Source organism: Perca fluviatilis, chromosome 16, assembly GCF_010015445.1.
Source record: "Perca fluviatilis chromosome 16, GENO_Pfluv_1.0, whole genome shotgun sequence".
NCBI classification, from domain to species: domain Eukaryota; kingdom Metazoa; phylum Chordata; class Actinopteri; order Perciformes; family Percidae; genus Perca; species Perca fluviatilis.
This window is the reverse complement of record NC_053127.1, coordinates 22,298,608-22,324,611: the sequence shown is the minus strand read 5'-3', so window position 1 is coordinate 22,324,611 and position 26,004 is coordinate 22,298,608. Positions and strand designations below refer to the sequence as shown.

The following is a 26,004-nucleotide window of genomic DNA, read 5'->3' as shown; positions in this document are numbered from 1 at the left end:
TGTATGTTATTTATTCCTTTGCAGTTTGTACCCTTTAATGTACACCTTTTGTGTGGACATTTTGTTAATCCAGGCCTGTCCTGGGGTTTGAGCAGGGCTTGCTCCAACTTGAGTTTGTTAAGACAGCTCTGTCAAAGGGGTTGATGGGGTCAGTTTCTAGCTACAGCCTGTGATTGATAAATAAATGTTCCATTACTTTTCTCTATATTTTACAATCCTTATATTAAAAGCCATTAGCTAGCATATACTGACATACATCTTGACCTTATTTAAAAAACAAAACATAAAAAATTATCAACATGTGTAAAAATGTTCTCATGATAATTGAGTAATCCTTTAGTACCATACCGAGTTAAACACATTTCACCGGAAAGTCGAACATTGGATTAGCAGTAGCGTTATCAGCTGAAGTTAGCTTAGCAGCTACATACTAATAATGCCCCAAATTATACCACAACGTCTATAAGTAGTACAAATAGGTTATGCTCTCATAAAATGATGGATTGGAAAGTTTGTAAGTACACCAGAAGTTTATGTAAATAACACTTGCCTGCTTGCTTCTGCTCTCTGCTGTTGTTGTTGCTGCGAAAGCGAGTGCTTAGGGCCGGTCATACAAATTACAACACCGAAAAGAGATGCAACAAAAATATTTTTTAATTTAACTTTTTTTTTAAAGTAAGTGCTGTAGTATAACTAGCAGGAGACAAGTAATAATTGAGGTAAGTTTGGAGACATTACCTTATTTAATCATTAAATTAATACATATTTTTGTTGTATCTCTTTTCGTGTAGTAATTTGTTGACGGCCCTAAGCACTCGTCTAACTGCAGGTAGCAGCAGCAGCAACAACAGAGAGCTGAAGAGAGCAGGCAAGTGTTCATAAACTTCTGGTGTACTTACAAACTTTCCAATCCATCGTTTTATGAGTACATAACCTATTTGTACTACTTGTAGACGTTTGGTATCATTTCGGGCATTATTAGTGGGGTAACTTACAAGATACAAACGTGGGTCCAATTAGCCCCTGCACTAAGCTATTCAGCTGATAACGCTACTCTAGCTAACTCTCCCAATGTTCGACCCAGGTGAAAAAAGCTTCTGGGGGGGGTGCTCGAGGTCATGGTGCAAAGGACCCTAGGGTGAATTACTCCGAACCATCACTTTAAGTAGGAATGAACATTATTAGATTTTTTAATGAGTTGGACTCCTATTCAACTCACACAGTCGGCCTCAGTATCACAGTAACCACATACTATACATTTTCCTCTGTCTTGTATTGTATGGTATGTTGGGATTTTTTTGTGCATAGTGCCTGCCTTACATATTGTCACTTTAACTCTCTGTTCTGGCTTACCCTTACAACTTTGGAGCCTCTTTAACTTGTGTCTACAGTTAATCATTTCTTTCTAATAATCAAAGTCCCTCAAGTGACATTACAATGACTCATATTCTCACTTTCAAAATTCAACAGCTCTAGAAAGTAGTTACTTCATAAATGTAATAACAACAGTTGGCACCAAAACAGCCCTTTAGTGGATGACTGGCTTTGCTCAAGAAAATACTTGTTTGTAAGTGTAGACTGAGCAATCCTGTCATGTCACATATAAAGTCCTCTGGTCCTAAAACAGCTGTGTTGATTGTAAGCTAGCTAATGCTAGATTGCTGGTTACTTCAAAGCATATCACTGACATTAGTTTTGGCTAAACATGCATAGTATAATGTTGGCTACTGATATGCAAATTTAGAGGCATTTGCGTGGGTCTGTGTAAGACCTGATGTAGAAGCCTCTCTTTGGGTTGCTCCTTAGCGTCGTGGTCCCAGATCCCATACTGCTGTTCATCAGCTGTTCCCTCAAGTCATGGATCTTAGCCTCAAAACGGCTGTACTCTGAAACAAAGAAGTACAAACACATAAAGACCCCTTGGCCTACACTCATACACATCAACTGTTTGCTTGTAAGTGATAGGGATACACTAGTCTATATCCACGACGTTCCACTTCCAGGATTGCTCCATTGCTGCCGGATGTCCTTCTTTTTGGCCGGATGTATCTGTTAACTTCCGCTTTCTTTGTGTTGGAATTTTAAACTCTGGTTCGATTTATGAGGACTATGGTTAAATTCTCCTCAGATTTCTGCAGGGTAAATCAAGACAGCTAGCTAGACTATCTGTCCAATCTGAGTTCTCTGTTGCGTGACTAAAACAACCTTTGAACGTACACGTTCCACCAAAACAAGTTCCTTCCTGAGGCTATTTTGCAGCGGCATCGTGGCTCAGTACGGCGCTTAGTGCCGCCCATGACGATTGTGATTAGTTTAAAGAAATGGCAATAAACCAGAGCATGTTTTCCTTGAATGCTATGTGGACTAGCCAGACCCTCCTTTGCAGCGCTGTGGGGGAAGGTCTGGCAATGCGAGATTAGGGATGCATCAATTCAATGTTTTCTTTCCCAAGACCAATTCTGATACTTCAACTTAGAGTACTGATCTAATACCAAATGAGTATTAATCATTTTAATTTAAGACGTTTTTGTAAGACACCTTACATGACTATTTGCAATTGAAATTGTATAATATTAGAAATGAGATGTCTGTGGCTTTACCATCGGGTCTGTACTGAGCGATGATGGTCACTGTCTGGCCAGCGTTCTTCAATGCTGCAGCTGCCTGTTCGTGTGTGGCCATACGCAGGTCCACGCCGTTCACCTAATGTACACACAGTATGACTGTTTACATCCACAGCTGAAAAATCACTTAGTGCAACTGTAAAATGCATTAATGTTGATGTGACAACATGAAGAAGATAAAGGTGTCTTTACACTGAGGATCTGATCGCCCTTGTGCAGCTCTCCGCTGAGGTCAGCTGGCCCCCCTGCCAGGATGAAAGAGATAAAGATTCCCTCTCCGTCCTCTCCTCCAACAATGTTGAATCCCAGACCAGTGGAGCCTCGGTGGATCAAAACTCTGCGAGGCTCCCTGGAAGAGAGATGGAGGAGAGAGGAAAGTAGACAGTCATGTTATCAATAAGACTTTGCACAATGCAAGCTCAATATAAACAGTACTACTAACACTAATACTGCCAATCCTACTATTACTAATAAATCAGTATACAGTACATGTTTAGCTGAAGGAGCATTGCTCACCTGGGGATGTCATCATCTCCCATCATGCCATGCAGAACGGGAGAAAACCGACTAGGTGAGGTGGGAGTGAGGGCTTGTGGGTAATCTGACCCAAGATAGTTGGGGTGGCTGAGTTCAGTGTCCATATGGGAATATGCTGGAAAAATACACACAAAACCAAAAGAGGTATAATATATGGCTTTTCCATATAATTTTTAGGTGCAACACCCAAGCCGTTTTGGGCAGCACCTAAGCCAAATGAATATTAAATCAATGTGAGCATCAAACTAATATAAAGCTAGGAAAAAACTGAAATGTACTTGTGGAATGTGATTTTTTCTTTAGTATGAATTCTCTGTAATCATCTCATATTCTTTCTTTACAAGGACATACTTTCTTCAAGTCAAGTCAACCCTGCACCTGTACACCTCAGCTTTGAATTTTCACAGAACTCCCACAGTCATCTCTCGTGATTTAGAAAGAACAAGTTATTCCCTCAACTCTATGTTTGACTGCTGTTTCAAGTCTGAAAAAAATCTCTCATTTTTGTGGGTGCAAATCCTTGGAAATGCATTAACTCGAAGGCAGGACATTTGGTGACAACATTCTTTTCGCTAGCCATACTTCACAACAGTGAAGTGTAGATTTTCACACAGAGAGGGGCTTACTGCTGGTGAGGTCGGGAGGGTTGTAGGAGTTGGTCAGGTACAGGTTGTTGGGCTTGGCCACCCTGAGGTACACCACCTCGGCTGTGTTCTTTAGAGCCCCCACCGCATCCTCATGCATCACATCCTCAAGACACACGTTGTTCACCTGATTGTTTACGACAAGAGATCAAATTTAGATGGACATTTAGCAGCAAAACGTTTATCTAAATTTCATTTCTCTTTTTAATTTCAATAATTTTAGTGGTGATAGTAAAATTTCTTTTGTAATTTTTAATGCTAGAACAATACGATTACACTGATTTGTTACAGCACATACCTCAATTTAAATCATACACAAGGTAAAATTAACTACTACATGTATCAGAAATTCCTTACTCTAGAAACCATATAAAAATGTGCTAACCATCAATCAGACTAGATGGGTAAAGATGAGCTAAGCCAGAAATAAAGCTAGGGATCCCCTCTAGATTTGGAGCCCTTAAAGATAATATGCAAATGTCCACCTTTAGCTGTTTGTGTTAAGGTTACAAAAATAGCATTTTAACATATGACTTAACAATGACATTCATGGAAATGCATTTTTTGAACAGATCATAATAAGCAAAAGCATGTTGCCTATCCCATTTCGAGGTAAAAGATTTGCTCAGACACCATTTAGTAGAAACCAAGCACCATTTTGAAGTTGCTGGTGCTGAGCTTGCCATCAGTTGCTACGCTAGAGTCTCTCTGTTCTCCAACAGATGGCAGCAATACTGCTTGAGACTCATTGTGGCAACATTCCAGTTAAAAATGTATCCCATCCTACACAGCTAGCCTATTAACATAGTAATGAAAGTAATTTCAGGCCATGAAAATCAAAGCTGTAATTCATCTTGGCTCTTAATACATCAATGCTGCTTGTATACAAATGTGTGAGTGCGCATGTGTGTGAATGTGTGTCTGTGTGCTTAAAAGGTGAGAGTCTGAGGCTATCAGTGACATGTATATACAGTATATCTCTCCATGCTAGCAGTTATTCCATTTAAATAACCAACCGCTAAGATCTTGTCCCCGATCTGCAGACGGCAATCTTTATGAGCCGCTCCGCCTTCAATGATCTTGGTGACATAGATACTGTTATCTCCTGGTATGTGCTGGTTTCCCACCCCTCCAGCAATGCTGAAACCTAATCCTGAGAAAAGGGAGCGATGACAGAGGCAGAGAGTGAGCAAAGGAGCAGATTTGCTAAATCCAGAGGGCACAGTTTAGCTGGGTATAAAGGCTCCTTAAACCCACACAAAAGCATTGATGCTGTACACCACTCTACACTTCCACATACCTTTAGGCCCTTTGATGAGTTTGATTTCAGTGACTTTCTCTGCTGCTGGTTTTCTGCGGAGAACATAGAGGCGGACGATAGCACCTGCCTCCTTAAGGGCCTCCACAGCTTGGCTGTGTGTCACCTCCCTCACATCAACATCATTCACAAAAAGGATGCAGTCGTTCACACTTAGAAATAGAGAGCGTAAGAGAGAGAAAGAGGGAGAGAGAGGAAGACGGTGGAAGGGAGAGGGAAAATACAGAATTTGTTTTGGTGAAGAAATTGAGTGTAATCCTTCACCAGAAGAGGTCAAGAGCAGTCAGTCTCCAACTAAAGCTGTGTTGGGGATCCAGTTTCACCACAGACATCTGGCCTTTCCCCCCCAACTCTCAGTATCCGATATTAACGTGTGTGGAAACCCTTCTGCTGTTGATCTAGCACAGGGTTTCGCTTTAGTATAGTTCTCCTTGCGTTAACCGTTCCTGAAAATTATATGATGATAGGAGTTGATATGTGAAATGCGAGTGACAGCTTGTGTGCAGGAGACAAGCTGATTTTCAAGCAGGAAGATTTTGATAAAATGGTTATTTTCAAAGGCACACATTCTTCCTCTAAGGGCCTAAAAACTCTACTTATAACTCTTCCATTCATGTGTTTAAAATTGATTTTTACGGCCATGAACATTTTAGGGTGTAACATTTTGTAAGGCTGAAATAATTCTTGAGGGCTGCAAGAGGTTTAACAAATGAAGCTTAGCGGAAGTTCAATGAGGAAGACTACCTTCATGCTTTCTGTATTTATTTACACACGCTCACATCCACTGAGCTCATCAGAAGTCCTGCTCCACATGCCAATCATCTCTCTCCCAGCCATCCATTCACCCCTTCACCAAAACCACCACCACCAGTGTCTAGACTCCATCAGAGGGATATTCCTGTACAGCTCATGGCATGACTACCACCTTAAAATGATGATGACACCACTGTGGGGTCTAATTGCCAAAGGCTTCTCACATATTTCTTCAACTTTTCCTGTTGTGCACACTATGTCAAATAAATTAATTGAATTCCTCTTAAGCCTCACTTTCAATGAAGTCTCTTCTGATTGAAGTGAGATACATCACTAAGCCAACTCCAAAGGGAACCAATGGCTGCTGACATCTTCATACAAAGAATTTTACACTGACAAAGTCTGAGCTGCATGTTGTTTGTGAGGCAATATTTTATACTTTTTGCATGTAGAGAAGAGCAAATTGTTATCGTGCAGTAACACATTTTTAATGCTGGTAATTCTAGTGCAACTCCACCATAGAGTATCTTATAATGTTCTTTGTAGCTCTGTGCTCATAGGGCTTTACATGCAACCTTTTATTAAGCCATAAAGAACAATTAATTTACATACTAAATGTTACAAATCAGCACCATTAAACCACACTTTCATAAACCTCACCGAATGTTTTATACTGATCTTCAAAGATTTTTCAAAATGAATAATGTCAAGCTCACCACTGCCCTGTTGTCTCTGTATTTTTGTATCATTGCAAATAATAGGAGCCACTGAGTCAGCCACTTCAAACCATCTGATGCAACATGAAGTTCACACCCACAAATTGCAGGTTTTGTAAGGTTTTCAAGGTATCCCATTTTTTTAGATACTAGGAGTAGAAAGGCATAAAGTATTTTCCTTAAGATATTTGAGATACGTTGCTCACAGCAGACTGTAAAGGCCAAGAAAAAAAAAACATTGCATTCAGGCAAATATAAGTAATGTAATATCTCTCCAGGCCTGCTTTACACTCTGAAGTCCTTCCAAATGGACGTTTATAGGTCAACTGTAAAGAGATGGGTGAGAAGGATGCCTCACACAGGGCTTATTTATTTATGTTTATTGCTATTTCTTTACCATTCCATATATTGTGATTAAAATAGGATCTCTTTTAACATTTATGCATGTTGTATATTTGTACAAGACAAATAAAAAATTTAAAATTAGTAGAGTATATTTAGTTGGGTCGATGCATTCAGATCGTGAATTAAACAGGCAGGCCTTCTCTGATGTAACTTTGATGCTTAAAACGAAGAGGTGAGGTTCTACTTTGGTGGTTTCTATGTCTCTAAGCGTGTTTGCTAGGAAGAAAAGTGACTGGCTGTCTGAATCAGCAAATTCAAAAGAAAATGTGCAGGAAGATGGAGGGAAAAGGCAGGGTAAATGGGGGCAGTAGAGCAGCATTTCTTTCATCTGAAACCCGAGTCGACCTAATGGGCCCTTGGGCTTTTTTGATTGTTGGATTTTATATTTGTGGAGTGTGGGAACATGAATACATGAATGCTGCCTTTGTGTTTATTGTAGCTTTGATGTGTGTGCTTTTACCTCAGCCGCCCATCCTGAGCCGCGGCTCCTCCAGGTATGATTTTGGTGATGAAGATGCTGGGGTCGTCGCCCACGTGAGGGTTGTCTGTTCCACCTGCTATGCTGAAGCCCAGGCCTGAGTTACCCTGCAGTAGCAAATACAAACAAAAACACATTATTATTCACATCAGGGGCATTTGACTGTGGCTTTAGAGATTGAAGACAGTCATAGTTGAAATTATGCTTTTTTTGCATCTACTTTTTGTGTCTAAAACTTTAGTTTAAAAGATCATTTTCTCAGACTCACTCTCTCCAGTGTGATCTCCTCATATTCGATTTCCCCTTCTGTCCCATTCACCTGTCAGAAAGGAATGTTTATAGTGTGATTTACAGAAAGTTAGATTTTAAGGAATTTTACAATTATTTAAACAATTATACATGTTTAACTATTTGTACAAATTATTTATTATGTTGATTCAGAATTTGCCTTATGGGCTTGATCAATATATGTTGCTATTCTTAAACTGACTCAGAAGTCCTGCTTGGGGGATTTCCCATCAGTTACTCAACACAGCATCATCAGCACCAAAATATAATTAAAGCATCTCCACTAAATTTGATCCAGAATCATTCTGCTCCTTTTTGACGTACTGTATGTTTGGACCTGTTTGGTACCTGGTTGAAAATAGCAACACTATTCTTTTAGTCTAATTTTGCCTTCTGGCTGAACAACTCAGCCACATATCAGCATTACCTCTGCAATTAAACGAGTCCCAGAGGAAGAGGGAATTTAAAGAACTTCAGACTTCACTGTTTTGGTGTCTGACCTAAAAAACAACTTTTCTTAGTACTGTAGTGGTGCAGAAATACTGGTCTGTGGTGGGAGGCTTTTCTCTGAGAAGCCTCATTCTGTAATCCCTTACAACTCATGACACTGCTTTCGTTTTAGAAAAGACATCATTAAAAAACTTCAAAAATCTAATTGTCTAATGTATATCAAACAGAGAAACCTAAATTTTATTAAAAAGGGGTAAAATGAGTTTGTACTTTTATCATTCAGATTAAAATGGACAAAGACCTACCTGGATGCTGGGAAAGGAATGGCATTACAGATAATATGGACTGAATATGAAGGCAGTTAAGTTGAGCATAACATAACAATACAATAAAGGGAAGATTAAGCATAATCCTTACATATGGGGAGCCATCGAGTGTGTCAGTGTTAACCACCACTGGAGGAGTATTTCCCTGGAGGCAGAGAGAGAAGACACATTAATAAGAAAGAATGGCTAAAAACTCAAAGATGAGGCAGCTCCTGGATGAGCACTCAGTAAATATCCCTCAAACATACAATCACAGCCAAGACTGATGGCAATTTTAGCTCTTAGCTGTGATAATAACACCATTCTCATTCTGCTATGGTTGTCACTCTAAAAAGGATACAGAGCACTGCTCAAGAGCCATTTGTTACTATCAAGCCATGATGGACACAAAATAATTCATGCTCGACCCCATGGTTTTTCCAAACTCTTGGATTGTCTAGGTTGAATTATAGCTTGTGTTACTGATACTGTAAATGGCTATCTAGTTAATTACTGTGGGTATGGACATCTGCCTCTCACCTACCAGTCGTTTCAAAGCAAACCTCTTAAGACATAAAGTCAATGAGAGGGCAAGATTTTTTTTGCATTGATGTGGTTTGGGTTTACCTGCTGGGACTGTTCTCTGTCAGCTTATCTAAAGTGTGACAGATAACCTTAACACACTATTCTTTTCCCTCTCCTTTAATCTCTTCATAACATGTTCTCATTCTTTCATGGTTCTTTCAATGATTCACTCTCATCATTAAGGTATCTGATGTTGGAAGATGTAGATACACCGTTATTTAAAGTACACTGTTGGAGAACACTCCTGTGTTTATTTCTGTCATTGTTCTGTACCACGCTGATTAGCATGGGAGAGACGCTGCGCATCTGAAGTGCTTACAGAACAGCTAACAGCAGCATAAAATCAGCCTGCTGACCTTCACAGCTCTGACAGCTCTGACACACACACACACACACACACACACACACACACACACACACACACACACACACAACCACACTAAACGCAGTTTCACCGCTTTTAAGAAAACAATTTTGTTGAATTGTATTGCATTATACTGACAAAGATTTCCATTATTTTGTCCAATTATTTTATATCAATGAGGGTATGCTAAATAATATAAACCCCACCATATTATTGTCCTGCTCTAACATCTGATAACGTACTGGGGTTGTTGGGCCTTAAATTATAGAGTGTGGTCTAGACCTACTCTATCTGTAAAGTATCCTGAGATAACTGCTGTTATGATTTGACACTATAAATAAAATTCAATTCAATTAAATATTGTTGCCATTAAAAAGAAAGAATTCTCATCCACATGAGGTAAAGACATAAAACTCTCCCTTAGCCGTCCACAAAACGCCAGAGCTCGGCTTTAACTGCACACTGTTTGATTATAACAGCGCCTGTGCAGAGCTTCACCATGTAGCTGTGTCCAACGGGCCGTGCTGCTGAACATTACGTCAAATTCATCCTTATCTAGAGACAGAAATAATGAGTATAGCCAGCAGAAATCTAAGCCCAGTGCAGGCAGTTTCCCTGCGGGGATTTTGAGAGAGCCCTCTCTCCCTCTCTCTGCTCTGTCAAGTCGTCCCACGTCGCGGTTGTTAGGATTTACAGTGTTTGGCTGCTCTTCCCACCTATATTTTAGCACCACCTATTCAGCTAACCCGTCCTCTGCTATGTCTGTACAGGCAGCACCACCATCCATCCAAACTCAGACCTTTACCTCTTGATGGATTTATATGCAGCAAGCAAAGTGCTGGAATATGCATGTTCAAAGACAAATATAACTGATTTATTTAGATTTTTTCTTGTTACACTGATTCCCAGATTTTACAGTGTGATGTGTGATTTAATCATTTCCTAAATAAAAGAATATCTATCAATTTTCTACATGTGCTGTGCTGAGGCAAGAAACAGAGCAGCAAAAGAGTGAAGCAGTGTGTTTAAATCAATATTTTCCCCATTAGGGTTGAATAAATAGACTTTGTACTGGCAATTTTGCACTGGAAACCACAAGCTTTAGCCTCTGTTAAAGATGTAGCTACATACTGTACGTTCCCTCCTGATTATGTGAATCACAAGACTTTCAGGTGATCTGATCAATCTATACTGCTCTATACGTTTGTCTAAGGGCTCGCGACCCTAGTGTCTAGTAGCTTTTATACCGATGGACATTTATAGTAGAATGAGGTATAATAACGACATTCACCTGTTTAGTTAAGCTTAAGGATATTTAAAACACCAGCTGCTGTATTTGCCTTTCCCCGTTGAGATTAAGTGTGCAAAGAATACTTCAATATCATCAAATAGGATGATGTCACGTGTGAGCTGGCACTGGATACAAACCAGAGGTTGCATTAGAGTGGCTTTAACACTGCATGTCCTGCACACCTTGCAGCAGCAGCAAAGCCTTTAACACGTAAAACATCCGCTCAATAAGCAAGATAATGACCTCCGTTGAAATACGCAATGTCAAGGCATGTGTTTGATAAAGACAATGACTTTTTTGAAAGCAATATAAAATAAAAAATATATAAAAAGCAATAAAGCAGGTAAGCATTATGCGTAGCTTTAATGCAGGATTGTAGTGTGCGTCTAAGTTGCAGCTCTTCTGTTTAAGAGAGAAAGAGGTACAGATGGATAACAGTGCCAAATACTCCAGACTGACCCTTACCTTAGGTTTGTGCAAAACTGTTAAAGAAATGGAGATGAGAGGACAGAACTTGTGTGAAATGTTGGTGTGGGTTTTAGTGCAGTGTATGACAGAGGTTAATTTGGACATCACATTATTCCCATGGCTCACTTATTGGCTTCTTATTAAGTCCCACGCATATCTGTGAAGTGCAGGAAAAGGTGGCAGCATAGTTGTATGTGTGTTGGTTATGGGGTTGTGAAGTTGGTGGCGACATGCAGCCCTTTGTTGAAATATTGAACAAAAGAAACTGCACTTTCACACCATTAGAGAAGGACTCAGACACACACACACACACACACACACACACACACACACACACACACACACACACACACACACACACACACACGCACACACACACTCACAGCCTGAGTGGGATTTGATTAGTATTATCAGATTTGATTACTCAGGCTCAATGTGATTAAAATATCTATCATGGGCCTTAAGTGCAGCCATAGCCTTGAGTTTTCTATCTGTGCAGATAAACAAAACAAAGCCTTGTTACCATAATAATAACATAATCAAACATACTATTCAAGCACCACCTCTTACTGAGCCACTAAGCAAAATGGCATTTTCATTCAGATGTCCCAAATATATCGAGGTACAGGCATAGTAAAAAAGAGTAAACATGTTAAAAACATGCCTACCATCTTATGATGTCGCTGTTTCTTGGCTTTCCGTACATTGTTGAGGAACCGGCAGCCCATCTTTTTGGCGTACCACACGGACATGAACATTCTGCTTCAGTGCCGAAATGTAAATCGTGTCTGATACTGGGAGCAAACCCTGCTCACCTCCCAAAATGACATCCACACCCACCAAGTGTGTGGCTAGGAGAGTTTGAGTGCTCTCTAGAAGTGTCTGCTTTTAACAATACCACAAAAGCATTATTGCAAAGCGTGCCATTAGGTCTAGGCCCTGCCATAACAGTTGAGCAGAAACCAGAGCTTCCAGATTGCCTCAATTAAAAAAATATCTTTTACCTTAACATGTGCAGTTTCAGCTTTGCTTTCCACTCAATCTAAATAAAACATAATACCAAAGATGTGGATGAAGGATACACCTTTATGCAATTTTAAATCCAAAATCACAGAAAAAGCACAGGCCAATTAGTGTCTTCCTCTTGCTGAATCGCTGTGCTGAAGACTTCATTTGAAGAAGCCCAATAACATCCTCTAACCCAAGGCTTGAGTTATAAAAATTACTCATCGCTGATAAGACTGTTATTTTCTAAGACAAAACTGTCCTGTCTTCAAAAATCACCCATCCAGAGTAAAAATGAGCATTTACAAATAGATCCTTCCAGTCTTCGTCATCCGTGGCAGTGGACTGCGATAGCGGTGCCTCCCTGCTACTGGTCTGTGCTCAGCGAGAATGCAGTTCATATTTTCTGCTGCTACTGTACTGTACCCCTCCCATCTCCACTGCTCAGGGAAAGAGGAGCGAGCAGGAAAGTTTGATGGCAATTACTTAGCTGTCTCTCTGTATAATGTTGAAGCTGGTGATGTGAGAGGGGGAGAAAATATACTTTGTCTGAACTTAGAAGGACAAGCAGCTCCAACTGGCCTGACTCGGGAGCACTTGAAACTGAGAGGGGGCTGGAGACCTGTAAGCCTCAGTTCTACAGTCAGTCAGTCTGAATAGTGAAACCTAAACTGCAGTGATGGCAGTGAGGATGGAAAAACGTAGCTTGACATCAGCTCATTTTAGTTCGTCCCCTGTTGTTTTCCTGGTATGTTTTTTTTTTGTGTTTTCAGTTTTAGTAAGGATCGGAAATCTTTGCAAATGTTTTTCCAGCAATTTGTTTGATGAATGCATATTACTGCAATTTTGCTTTGATTTGAACAGAAACATGTTCCTCATCTCATCAAAATCCAACATTTTGAGGCAAAGTTAATCTAAGACCCTCAAGCCTTAAAGCCTTTTTTTGCTGCAAATATATTCAGCACCATGGACAGCAAAACACTTAAAGGAGAGTAACAAATAGGACAGGATGTTTTGAAAAGGAAATTACTTGCATGCTTGCCATATTTTCATTCCTCAAATTAATTATTAAATGCTGGATGTAGCCTTACAAAAGCACACACTTACTTACAAAAAGAAGAGTAAAATTCCCATTTAAATCCACATATTTTTGTCACAGCTCGCTTGAGCTCTCTTTTTTCGAAAGACAGATGGATCGACAGGCTTGTAATATATATATGCGCACCCACACGCACACACGCACACACACACACACACACACACACACACACAAAGACATGCACACTGAACAGACTTATGTAAGGACATGCTGAAGGACAAGCTGTCAACTGACGTTCTCATTTTGTTAAAAAAAATACCTCTGTCTACCTATCTAATTTTCTCACCCTTCCAATTGCAAGGCCCACTCTATCTGTCTTACTCCGCCATTCAGCATGAGCAGCTCTCTCCTTCTCTTTGTGCATGCATATTTTTCTTCCCTCTGTCTCTCTCCACTCTCCTTCCCAAAGGACCTGAGCTGCTGCTGCACTGTAATTACACCGAAGCTGCAGGGGGATATTTAAACTTTTATTAAAGGAAAGTAAGGAGGATGAAGAAAATGAAGATAGAAACCAGATACCAACAAGACAAGAGTGCAGAGCAGAAAGGGGAGGGTATAATGGAGAGCTCTTTGGGAAACTCTACATAAAACAGTAATTGAATCCTTACAATACAATTGTTGCCTTTTTTTGCTAAAGTGTCAAACTCATCTGGGAGGGGTTGACTGTTTTGTCTAAAGAGGATTTGTGTGAAAGGTATTGTTTATAGAAACAGCTCTGTGGTTATAGAGGAGAGAAAGTGATATGCATCCTTTTTCATTAGAAGAGCCAGAGTGTAACATAAACAGGGCGATGGGGGTCTTCAATAAGCAATTAATGCCTGCTGGTTCTTACTCCCGGTTCATCAGGTGAAGGTAAATGGAAAATGTGTTGTGTAATGTTTTCAGCTAGGCTACTTGTAGTATTTTTTCCTGCTTCTTCAGAGTCACACACACACACACACACACACACACACACACACACACACACACACACACACACACACACACACACACACACACACACACACACTCAGGGGAGCCTGCTTTTATGTCTCCATGGGAAGTTTGACGGCCTCTTGAATACTAAATGTCTGGGATTCACTGGCAAGGCAGGGAAATACCCTTGCTGCAACACTAAAGGTTTAAGACTGGATGCTCATTAGCTTAGCCTTCGCTTTTTGAAATGACCCTTTTCTTAAAGGAACAGTTCACCCCCAAATCAAATTTTTCCACTTACCTGTAGTACTATTTATCAGTCTAGATGGTTTTGATGTGTGAGTTGCCCAGTGTTGGAGATATTGGCCGTAGAAAGGTCTGCCTTCTCTCGAATATAACAGAAATCGATGGCACTTGGCTTGTGGTGCCATCGATAAAAATACATTTGAAAAAATACATTTGAAAAACTCAACAGCAATGTTTCTTTCCAGAAATCATGAGGGGCAGAGGGAAACGTACTCATGGACGAGAGGCTCGTGCTTGTGACAGCTCGAGATGGAAACATAATGGCATCCTCCTCAGCTGAGCTGTGGTGTTAGCTAGCAGTATCAGTTAGCTATAAACTAATCTCCACAAGCTAGCAATGTCGGACTACGAGAAAGACTTCCACAAGTACGCTTCCCTCTGTGTGGTGATATGGTTGTTAGGTTTACTTAGGTAGAAAGAAAATAGTTTCTACATGAAACTGCTCACATCCAAGTCTGTGGATTATCTTGAGTAACTGAGTCATAATTTGTGAAAAGAAACATTGCTGTTGAGTTTTTCAAATGTATTTTTTTGGCACTTTGAGCACCATAAGCCGAGTGCCATCATGTTACAATATATTGGAGAGAAGGCAGACATCACTATGACCGATATCTAACACTGGGCAACTCATACCAAAACAATATAGATTGATAAATAGAACTGCAGGTGAGATGAAATGTGTATATTTGATTTTTTGGTTAACTGTCCCTTTAATATTGTTTTAGGATAAGAGAGCAAATAATGGAATTCCCTCCTTGTATAGCAATATATAATGTGTACAATGTGGTATATAAAAGCATTTATTCAGATCTTTTGTTTGCTGATAGAACATGAACTTTCAACGTAATCACAGCAGCATGAAAAACAAAACACCCCTCACAAAAATGTATGTCATCTTAATAAAAGGGGGACATAGAACAGCAGACTTATAGAGTCATATAAAGTAGAAGAAGTAGGACGATCCATTAATATGAGCACAGATCGATATCAAAGTTCTGGGCAGTGTGAAAAAAAAATATAATTTCTAATTACATTATGCCCTAAGTAAAAAAAAAAAATAGATGTAATTTGAAGCTAAAGCACCTCTTCGCTAAATCATGTACATAACCCAAAGACCTCATTTTACTTTGCCAAACCATTGCAGTGCTTCCAGAGACGATCCTAACCATAAATCAGTGGGGCCTGGAGTGGTACTGGCAAACCCCACACCATTAAAGCAATAAAGAGACAGACTGACGACACCACCTACACATCAATGAGAAGCACACAGGCACTACACCGATTGCAAAGACATGCACACACATAGCTATTACTGCAATGCATCTCAGAGACAGAACATATACTCTACCTAACCAGTGTAAAAAATGTAATGCATATGCAGAATGAAATACGTCTGAATATGTGTGAGGGAAGGGATACAAAGAAATTATGTATTGTTACAAGAGAAACTACTTGTGCCATATTTTATAGTCCGCCCCTTCCAAGGATCCTGACTTTTCCCTTTAACAAATAATTCTAATCAAGTACACTTCTAACTAGCTTTTGCGTTTAGGTTTTCCATTACACGTAGGCTATATTTATAAAGGATAATTTGGTAGTAGGGAATAACTAATGGCACTTTAGTATGAATTCCTCTGCCATTGTATAATATTTTGCTGTCTTGCATGACAGACAAAATCGTTTAGGAAATTCATGGTGCAGGAGGCTAATGCAACCTGTCTGATCATAAAACTGTTTTATTGAGAAAGCAGCATAGCCATCTTTTCAAGGTTATGAAAGTCAATCTGTACAGTCTAACACTGACACCTACAGGTTTCAGTCTGACCTGCAAACAGATTACATCTACTGTATCTATCTATCTGACCCTCATACTATATGACATCTTCCACATACCACTGAAGCTGTCACAGATGCACATTAGGATTAGTTTCATTTCTACTCATTTCTCATAGCATCATGGGTACTTTTCTATTGATTTACATATTTCAGAATAGGTTTTTACGGTGGCTGACAGGGGCAAACAAACTGCAACTTTATGAAACACATGCAAATAGACAAAACACAAGCAAATTAAGAAAACTTCTTCATTAATTTGACAACACATGCGCAGCATTTAGCAAATGTGCTGCAAATACACACAACACGACCAAATACAGAAACGCGCTGCAAATACAGAAATGATGCAAAAAGAAAAGCACACAATCCCCGAAAACAAACGCACCAAAAAAACCGCTGCATCCAGTTTGCACAACAGAAGTTCTTCAGGCCTCTAGGGGGAGCGCTAAGTGGAACAGCTTGATTTTCAACCCCATGGGGAGAGAGCACTCTGCCTTTTTATTTCCACGAGTTTACAGACTCTGCTGATTGAGTATCACCTGTGACCTGAGCCAATAAACTAGACACACACCCACCAAATGAGAGAAAACATATATCCAACATAGAGTTAATAGTTACAGTCTATGATCTCAAAGCAGTTGCACACCGTTTCGCAACGGTGAACACTATTCTGAGATTGAACGTGCCCCGCCTTTTTTTTTTGCTTTTTTTTTTTTTTTTTTTTTCTCTCTCTCTCTCTCTTGGGGTCGAAAATCAAGCTGTTCCACTTAGCGCTCCCCCTAGAGGCCTGGAGAACTTCTGTTGTATAGTCTGGATGCAGCGTTTTTTTTTTGTTGCATTTGTTTTCGGGGATTGTGTGCTTTTCTTTTTGCCTCGTTTCTGTATTTGCAGCGTGTTTGTGTAATTGGTTGTGTTGTGTGTATTTGCAGCGCATTTGCTAAATGCTGCGCATGTGTCAAATTAATGAAGATGTTTCCTTAATTTGCTTGTGTTTTGTCTATTTGTGTGTGTTTAAGTGTTTGTGTTTGCCCCTGTCAGCCACCGTAGGTTTTGTGTGTTTTCAAAATCCAACCTGAGAAACTGATTCTAGAGAAATATGCTGGTAAAACCATGACTTCTTTACAATGAAACAGGATGCACAATGCACATTTTTTGATTGTTCACAATAGTAGTAGCAATGTGAATAAACCAGGAAACAATATAATTTGATTGAAGCACAACATTTGAAAACTTTTCAGTCCCAGTCATTTGATTTCACAGGCCCAAAAATAGTAATTGAGTATAAGCAGAACAAATCTGTCAGACAGAGGAGATTTGAATGACAATGAGTATGAACACACTGATATCATCAGAAAACAAATGACCTCATACTCTGGCAGTACCGATAAAATGGCGTTGAATGGAGCAGCTGTCTGTCTGCAATCAGACAGCCAAAGTTTGAATGTCACCAAATCTAGCAAAGACAGGAAAGGAGGACACAAATCAGACTGATGATGATGACTGATGATGATACCGGTAACTTTCAGAATGACGAAGCGGCTTGGGTCGCAGTGCTCTTACCAGTGTGGAAACAGCAGAGGTGTACATTGGAGTGTGTCCCGTAGACATCAACACAGGCTGCAAAACAACATAAGGGAGAGGGTAATTGTGCAGGGCATGCAGATGGGTACAGGGGGGAAAAAGTGGGTACCGCTTTGTTTTGTTTTGTGTTTTTTTCTGGGTTCACAGCAGAGGTAAAAAAAACCAGAAGTGTATTATTAATAAAATCTCTATTAAGCTTATACTAGATGCTTTGAATATGATATGTATGTCACATACAAAACACTGGGAACTTCCAGCAGTGTGCTATATAGAAAGCATATAGTACAGTTTTGCATAAAATCTGTATAAAAGGGGACACTCTCAGGGAAAACAGAAAAACTGTGTATACATGCATGTTTACAACAGATATCATTCTTTTATAGATTTTGTACAGGTATTTAAATATATTCAGACCACTAAAAGGGTTCCACAATAATTATGCAAATGAGGCACTTGCCTTTATCTATTAATCTGATGATATTATGCACTGACAGTAAACTACACATTTAAAAAAAAAGACCAAAAATAGAACAGAAAATACACAACATAACATGCTCGATGATGTAGCACCTCTTTCTCCCCACCAGTCATTGATAACGTATTGATGGACTAATAAAAAACAGCTTATTCAGAATCAGTTAACCATTAAAGAACAGTGGATCATTACGCTTGTTAAAGCAGAATAATTTTACCCTGCACAGCTGAAGCTGGTACTGTAAACAATGCACCCTATGAATTTTACAAACAGCAGCAGTCCATTTTTTTCACGTCATTTTCCCACTGGAAAAGTTTTACATTGCAGCAAAGCACGTCATTAAAGTATGAATGTTGGGACAGCTGTATTTGCTGATCCAAGTAGGACTACCTGGGAGGTAAATTCATGCTGATCCCCATACTTACAAATACTATATGTGCACATCTCTTTCCTAATATAGACATGGCTTTCTATTAATGGCTCCACTGGAGACATTTTGGACTTTAGTGCCTTGCTCAATGGCACATTGGCAGAATTTAGTTTTTCAGCAACAGAGAGTATTTAACTATAGCAGTAATGAAGCTCAGCCTAAATTCTTTCAGGAAGACTTCTATACAGTTGGCACTTGAGGGCCACCGTACTTCTACGCTTCACATTTCTTTTATCCCTTCATCACCTCCACCAGTGTCCAGCCTCCACTGGGGGGCTATTTCCTATATTTTTTATAGTCAATTAACATTGCGATGGAGTCTAATCGCCAAAGACTCTAACATATCAACCTATTATGCACCATTTCCATTAAACTTGTTTCACACTGTTTAAATTAATTCTCTCCTGATTGAAATGTACTTAATCACACTGCCCCATGAAGACTTTGCTTGGTGAATAGGTTCAAACAGGCAACCTTGTGCCAACTTCCTTGAGCTTTCTGCTGCCAGGAGGAACCAAACACAAGCAGGGAGAGGGGTGCCGGAGGGGGGTTGTGTGGTGTGGAAAAAGGAAGGCAAAGCATACAACTAATAAGAGATATCAAAAGACAATATGGGAGTGATGCAGGCCAGGTTATCCACTGAAAATACTCATCATATCACACAGTAATGAACAGGATCACAAAACCAAAATGTCAAGCCCCAATGAGGTCATCATGATACTGTCAGCAAGCAATACTAGTGCAAGTGGTAACACAAAGTGCTGAGATAAACCAGCCACTTCTGTCATCATCATCCTCATCACATCATTAGCCTTACTCTCATCATCAAAATCATCACCATAAACAACAAATAGGAAAAAACAACCCTCGTCTTCATCATGTTATCCTCAGATTTAATATTCAGTTACACTTATTTTATTATAACTCATCAGGTATAAATGTTAATTCTTGCAGGTCCCTCATGAATACAGCAGAATTCACAATATGCTCATAATCACTGGCATGAAGCTGAGTGAGTAAAAAACAAAATGGCTCCAACAGTGTTTGTCCACAGCCACACATTAGCCTGGGATTGAGTTACTTTTATATATTTTTATGCTTTCACTCAAGGATGCAGACCACTGACATAAAATGATGCAAACAATTCACTTTTAACTAAGTTAACCTTGTTCTTCACAGTCTGAAGTCTTCCCTGAAGAGAAACACAAGACTTCATAAATAATGGCAGTATTCCAGAAATAGAAATAGGGCCAATCCTGGTTCCCAAAACATTGTGAACAACATCATCATGCTGCCTTTCATGTGATAGGAAAGAATATTCTCAATATGGTATTTTACTGCATTGTAGGTGTCTTAAAATAAAATATTATTGCAATAATTTTAATTTCAGTTATTTTCCCCCACCACTTCACATATACAGGTAAGACAGTTTTGTATCGCATATCTATATTTTAGATTCAGTATTATCTGCTGACATACTGAGCAGAGCACCAGAATTTTACTTTTGCAAATGGGGGAGATCTCCAAAGTGTCTGTTAGGAGAGAGGGGACTTTATGTTTTAGGCTTATAAAACTAGTGTATTTATACACAAAAGTATTAACTCGAGCTGGAGGGACAATATGAATAAGACGTTTTTATGGCCTAGTTTTAAACCACATTCTTCCAGACAGAAGTGCTTTTGTGGTCTAAAGACAACAAGGTAGCGAGGAGCCAAACATACTAGATTCTCATAGATCTTAGATCTGTCACTGTCAAAGCTGTTCAAGCTCAGTTTGTATTTGGTGTTTCTCTGTGTCACATTAATCTATTTGTGAAGGAATCTAGTGCTTTAGATTCTAGCACTCAGGCTAGTTACATAGTATGCTTGCCAGACAGATAATATGACATGAAACAAGGGAATCGAGCTGGAATCAAAACAGGGTTGTTTGATAGAAGATAAAATATAGAAGATTATGTCAAAGTGTTATAGCCTTCAAAGTGCATTCACACTTGACTAGTGTGTCAATCAAATAGAATGTGAATATTTTTGGAACAAATTCTATTGATTAAAATAATTAGTTGAAAGGATTTATTTATTTCCAAGCGCATGGTGTCAGGAATCTTACATCAAGTACCTTATAGTGCATTTTACATGATGCGTGAAACCCACACAATGCATTGGTTTTAGTTCTAAATATGGTGATTATGTAATTATATTTTGTATTTATTTTGAATGTAACCCTTTGCTGATAGTTGGTTAAAACAACATCAAGACTTGAAAAAAGCTCCTAGGCCCAAGAGAAGCATGCTAGAAAAAAAATCCATTAATAACAAAGTCATGTTATACAAACAACACTGACTGATGATGAGCAGTCAAAAAGTTACATTGCAGCTTCTTCAGCTTGGCTGCCTTGTAGTGATGATTCTGCTCCTTCCTTCATCACAGATGGCTTGTACTGAAGCACCCATCCAGCAAAATGCACTTTGTCCCCTGATTTTAATGAAATGCACTTGAAGTCAAGATAGTCATGGTCAAGACTCTTGAGGACAACACAGACGTGTTGGACAGCCAGTAAAATTATTTAGCTGTGCAAAGACGTGACATCAACATCCTGTGGGGGAACTTGCATACTGTGCATATTGAAAAATCTTCTACTTTTGATGGTCCTTGACTAAAGTGTTTTTTCTCCTACTAACAGATTTTGATGCGGAAATGCAGACTGCCCACACTTTCATTACCTATAATGAAGGTCAATCTAAATCATATCCTGTGTGAATGAAACCATTTTCCAAATTCCGCCTCAATACTCCGCCTCAAGTTTCTCTTTACTTTTCTTTTGAAACAGGTCACAAATACGGTTTCCTTTTTCAAAAAAGTCGCAGTTATTAGCAAATATTACTCAAAAAAGAGTAAATTGTGTATTTGTTGGTGACTATTTTCAGAATTTTTTAAGTGTAGATTAATAACCATTTTTGGCAGAGTAAGTATGGCAGCAGGACAGTTTATGTGGCATTGACAGTGACTCAAAACAAACTAGTGCCCATGTTCATGATGTAAGTCAAGATGAGTTCAACATAATTTATTATTATTATTGATTGTTTTATATTTTATATTAAGATCTGTGACATTTTCTTTAAATATGCTTTTGTTTAGACAAAATCATCCACCATCCACCAACCCTAAGCAGTGTAAACCATTTCACTGCATTGCAATAAAAGGTTGGAATGGCACCACTGGATCCTGTGTTTAAAGGTCCAGTGTGTAACGTGTTTAGTTGTTCATTATCAAAATCTGTGTTGCCCGTTCACAAACTTGTCCTTTTTCATGAATATTTACCACCACCATCAATTCCAAGTATTCCTTTTGGCTTGAAATTTTACATTTGCATTCGCATGAACTGGGGTAGACACTCCATATTTTAACGGCAACTATTTTTTTATCGCGCGATTAACGCATAGACAGTTAAAGAAGGATTAACATTCTTTCGGATCTAGCTAGACCGGAAGCAAAATTACGAATCCCACTATGGCCACGCCAAGAGCCGCCCTACGAAGCAGCTCGATTGGTTGGAGTTAGGCATTTCACCTCGAGTGGTTAGGATAGCGGATTTGTCAGGGGATAGGACCTAAACAAATAGGGTTACGTTACCTTGGACGCCTGGCCAATAATAGTGATTGAAGTGTGGGTCTTGGCGTGGCCATAGTGGGATTCGTAATTTCACAGACCGGAAACAGAACAGACGCACGCTGCGCCGCACACACTTGTTTGGGCTTGCGAGCCGCATAGCTAGTAGGCTCGTCACGCCGATTAGCTTCGGAGCGAGTAGTGACTCTACAGTCAGTGAGAGAAACAAAGTGTCTCCTCTGTTCTTTCTGACCACGGTGGGAAACCTGTAGCAGGAAAAGTTAACCCTCTCCTTGATTTTACGTTGGTTATGGAGAACGAGAACCAGGAAATGAGTCGGGGGAAACCATAGCCGCTATGACGACCAGCCACTCTTGCCTCAGAAATCAAAGGACATTTAGAATAGATAAAAATGTGTGATTAATTGCGATTAATCGTGAGTTAACTATGGCATTAATGTGATTAATCGCGATTAAATATTTTAATCGTTTGACAGCACTACTTGAAATACTTTAGCCAGTAAGGGACATACAGGACATACTGCTTCACCTTTCGCGTTTTCACTGTCACATGATAAACTCACAGGTGCGGCTAATGCTGTTAATGGGTATCGTAGCTTCCCAGCCCCGGCAAGTTTGAAGAAGGACACGTGGAGGACCACACGTATTCAAAATCCAAATTTCAGGAACAGGAGTCTTCTTCTTCGCCCAGAAAAAGAAAAAGGCTATTGAAAAGAGCAAGACACCGGCTTTTGAAGCGTGAAGACTACCGTAGCTGTAATACGTATTTTTAACAGTGTGGTGCGAGAGAGTTGATTGCGATATATGATCGCAATGGGAGAAATTCTACACATTGGACCCTTTAAATGTGCACACCACATCAGATGTTCAGTAAGCCAACGTCATCAGCACAATATCGTTTTTTTCAGTTACAGTACATCACCCCTAAAATCTGGTTTAACACAGAATAGTCTGAATCAACTGAAGTACATGCCTGGTTCTTTCAGTGAATGATCATAAAAATTTACAAAGAATATGTTTACTATTTAACTGGAACATTTCGAGACCGTTTGGCAGTGATTAGTCTCGCATTGCCAACCCAGAGCATTTTTCCTCCTATCCTAGAATATATGTGTGATGTAGCTAGACCTTACTCCACAGCGCTGTGGAGCTAGGTCTGGCAATGCGAGACTAAACAGAGACTGACATGTAACACCTTTCAGTTGTCAACCACCAGCTACAGTGGCTGCTGGATTCACACTTTGACTCGACAAAGCAGCTAAGAGTCAGAGACATACTGGGACTGACAAACAAAACTACTGCAACAAGATTATGACTGGTGCTTGTTTATCTCTGTCTTGTTTCATTGCTTATTGTTCATTGAACAATCCCCATTAAATGAAAACCCAGTAGTCAGCAGTTCATTCTGTTCTGTTCAAGTTGCTGTTTGTTCAGGTCCTTTTTAAATGCAAATGACCAGTGAGCAGTAAATGAAGGGACACAGAATCAGATAATAAAACATAAAACAACTTTTGCTAATTACTGACACAGGGTATTTCCTTACATCTTCTACTGGATTTTATTAACCTGTGTTACTCATTTGATATGCTGATTTTATGCTCATTATTTAATAATTGTGTGTGCACTGTGCCATATAATGAATTGTTTCTAGTGTCCTATATGACTATGGGAACCGACTCTCCATATTGCCAAAACTTTTCAATTTGACAGTGTTCCTAAACTGAGCACCTCCATGACCCCACAGCTCATGCTGGGGTCAGTGTTGGGACCATTGCTGTTTAGCTTGTATATAAATAATTTATGGGAGGTGTCAAAAAAATTGAAAACTATTTTATTTGCTGATGACACTAATTTAATCTGTTCTGGGAAAAATTTGGAACAACTCTTGGATACAGTGGAAAATGAATTAAAAAAGATGAAAAGTTGGTTTGATGCAAATAAACTAACACTGAACTTAAATAAAACAAAATTTATAATTTTTGGTAATCGTGCAATAACTTTACACAAAAAACTTATGATAAATGACATTGAAAGAGAAAAAGTAAAAGAACTTAAATTTCTGGGAGTAATAATCAATGAAAAATTATGTTGGAAGCCACATATACACTATATTAAGGCTAAAATATCCAAATCAATTGCTATACTGTATAAAACCAATTACCTATTAAATCAACGCATATTGCATACATTGTATTGTTCCTTCATACTGCCATATATTACTTACTTTTTGGAAGTGTGTGGAAACACTTATAAAACGAACACTGAACCTATTTTTATTCTTCAGAAGAGAGCCTTAAGACTAACAACCAAAGGAGTTAATGTATGTAACAGCTGCAGTGAAGAGATGAAATCATGTACAACAATGAGCAATTTCAAGAGACTATTTGAAATGAATATATTAAATGGATACGAAAAGGACTCAGTATTGTATACTGACTGTTAGGTTCCTGGACCTATATACTAAGTCTAGTATGGATGTGTTATTATTTGATTTACTATAGATAGACGGAAAGGAAGAAGATAGATGGAAAAGAAAGAGAGGAGAAAAAAACAAGTGTAAATGTGTGTGTATGCATGTATGTATGCATCTGTGCCTGTGTATGCATGGGTATATGTGAGTTGTAGGTAGGTAGATATACAGTGTATGTGTATGTAAAGAAGAATTGTGTTGAATTGTTTTGTATTTAAATAAAGGATAAAAATAGAGAAAGGGGGTAGGACTAGAAAAGTTTGTTTATGAACTTCTTCCTACTCCTTTTTGAACATGGGAATTTCTTAATTTGAAATCTCTTATAATAATTTTGGTAGATTGTGCTGAGAAGTACATGTCATGTCATTTTAATTTTATATATGTATGTATGTATGTGTGTATATATATATATATATATTTTATTTTTTTACATGTTCAAATAAACTACTACTACTACTGAACAGGCTGTGTATGTTTTAAATAGCAGTGGTAACGCACCATAACTCAGCCTCTCCTCTCTGCTCATTAAAAGAGAGCATTTTAATGTACATATCTGCTCCTCAGGGACTTCAGTGTACTCCCATGTAGGCAATAAAGAAACACTTTCCCCCTCAGAGCAAATAAAGGAAGGAGCTCTTAAGTCTTAATAGCCAGTGAGGCTGTTAAATAACATGTGTGGGCATATGAGATGGATCGTTATTAAGTGCACATTACAGCTTACACCTGCTTGCATTTGTAGCGACAGTATGTATTTGTTAATGTACTCCAGGCAACATGACTCTGCTCAGATTCCCACTGATGTCAGCTGTATCTTTTGACAGTGCGACCAGTAGTTCTTATGTTGTCTGTATACATGTCTCCTTCATTGTAATAGAGCTCTCATAGAGGTTTGTTTCTCTGAATTGGATTTTGCAGTTGTAAGACCTGTGTCTTAAATAAATACTGTAAAAAAAGATAGCCAACTGTCTGTACTGGGAGCTGTTTCGATAGTAGCTAACATTTACAAAGTTCTGGATTACTCTTTCCACTTCAAAAT

At 39.0% G+C, this 26,004-nt stretch overlaps 1 protein-coding gene across 8 annotated transcripts in view; it reads right to left on the bottom strand.

Moving 5' to 3' along the window:
- The window catches only part of LOC120544364 (disks large homolog 4), a 68,316-nt gene that overhangs the window by 8,714 nt on the left and 33,598 nt on the right, over positions 1-26,004 (bottom strand). For 5 of the 8 annotated variants that reach the window (XM_039778042.1, XM_039778036.1, XM_039778037.1 and 2 more), the window contains exons 3-13: positions 17,948-18,004; positions 8,631-8,684; positions 7,744-7,794; positions 7,458-7,582; positions 5,106-5,275; positions 4,822-4,958; positions 3,788-3,932; positions 3,141-3,276; positions 2,817-2,973; positions 2,601-2,703; positions 1,772-1,886 (exon numbers count right to left, since the gene is read on the bottom strand). In XM_039778042.1, the coding sequence (XP_039633976.1) occupies positions 1,772-1,886; positions 2,601-2,703; positions 2,817-2,973; positions 3,141-3,276; positions 3,788-3,932; positions 4,822-4,958; positions 5,106-5,275; positions 7,458-7,582; positions 7,744-7,794; positions 8,631-8,684; positions 17,948-18,004 (1,250 nt within the window). Of the gene's footprint in view, positions 1-1,771; positions 1,887-2,600; positions 2,704-2,816; positions 2,974-3,140; positions 3,277-3,787; positions 3,933-4,821; positions 4,959-5,105; positions 5,276-7,457; positions 7,583-7,743; positions 7,795-8,630; positions 8,685-11,894; positions 12,650-17,947; positions 18,005-26,004 lie in introns of those variants that run through there. The other 3 variants (XM_039778038.1, XM_039778039.1, XM_039778043.1) reach the window with 2 other exon arrangements.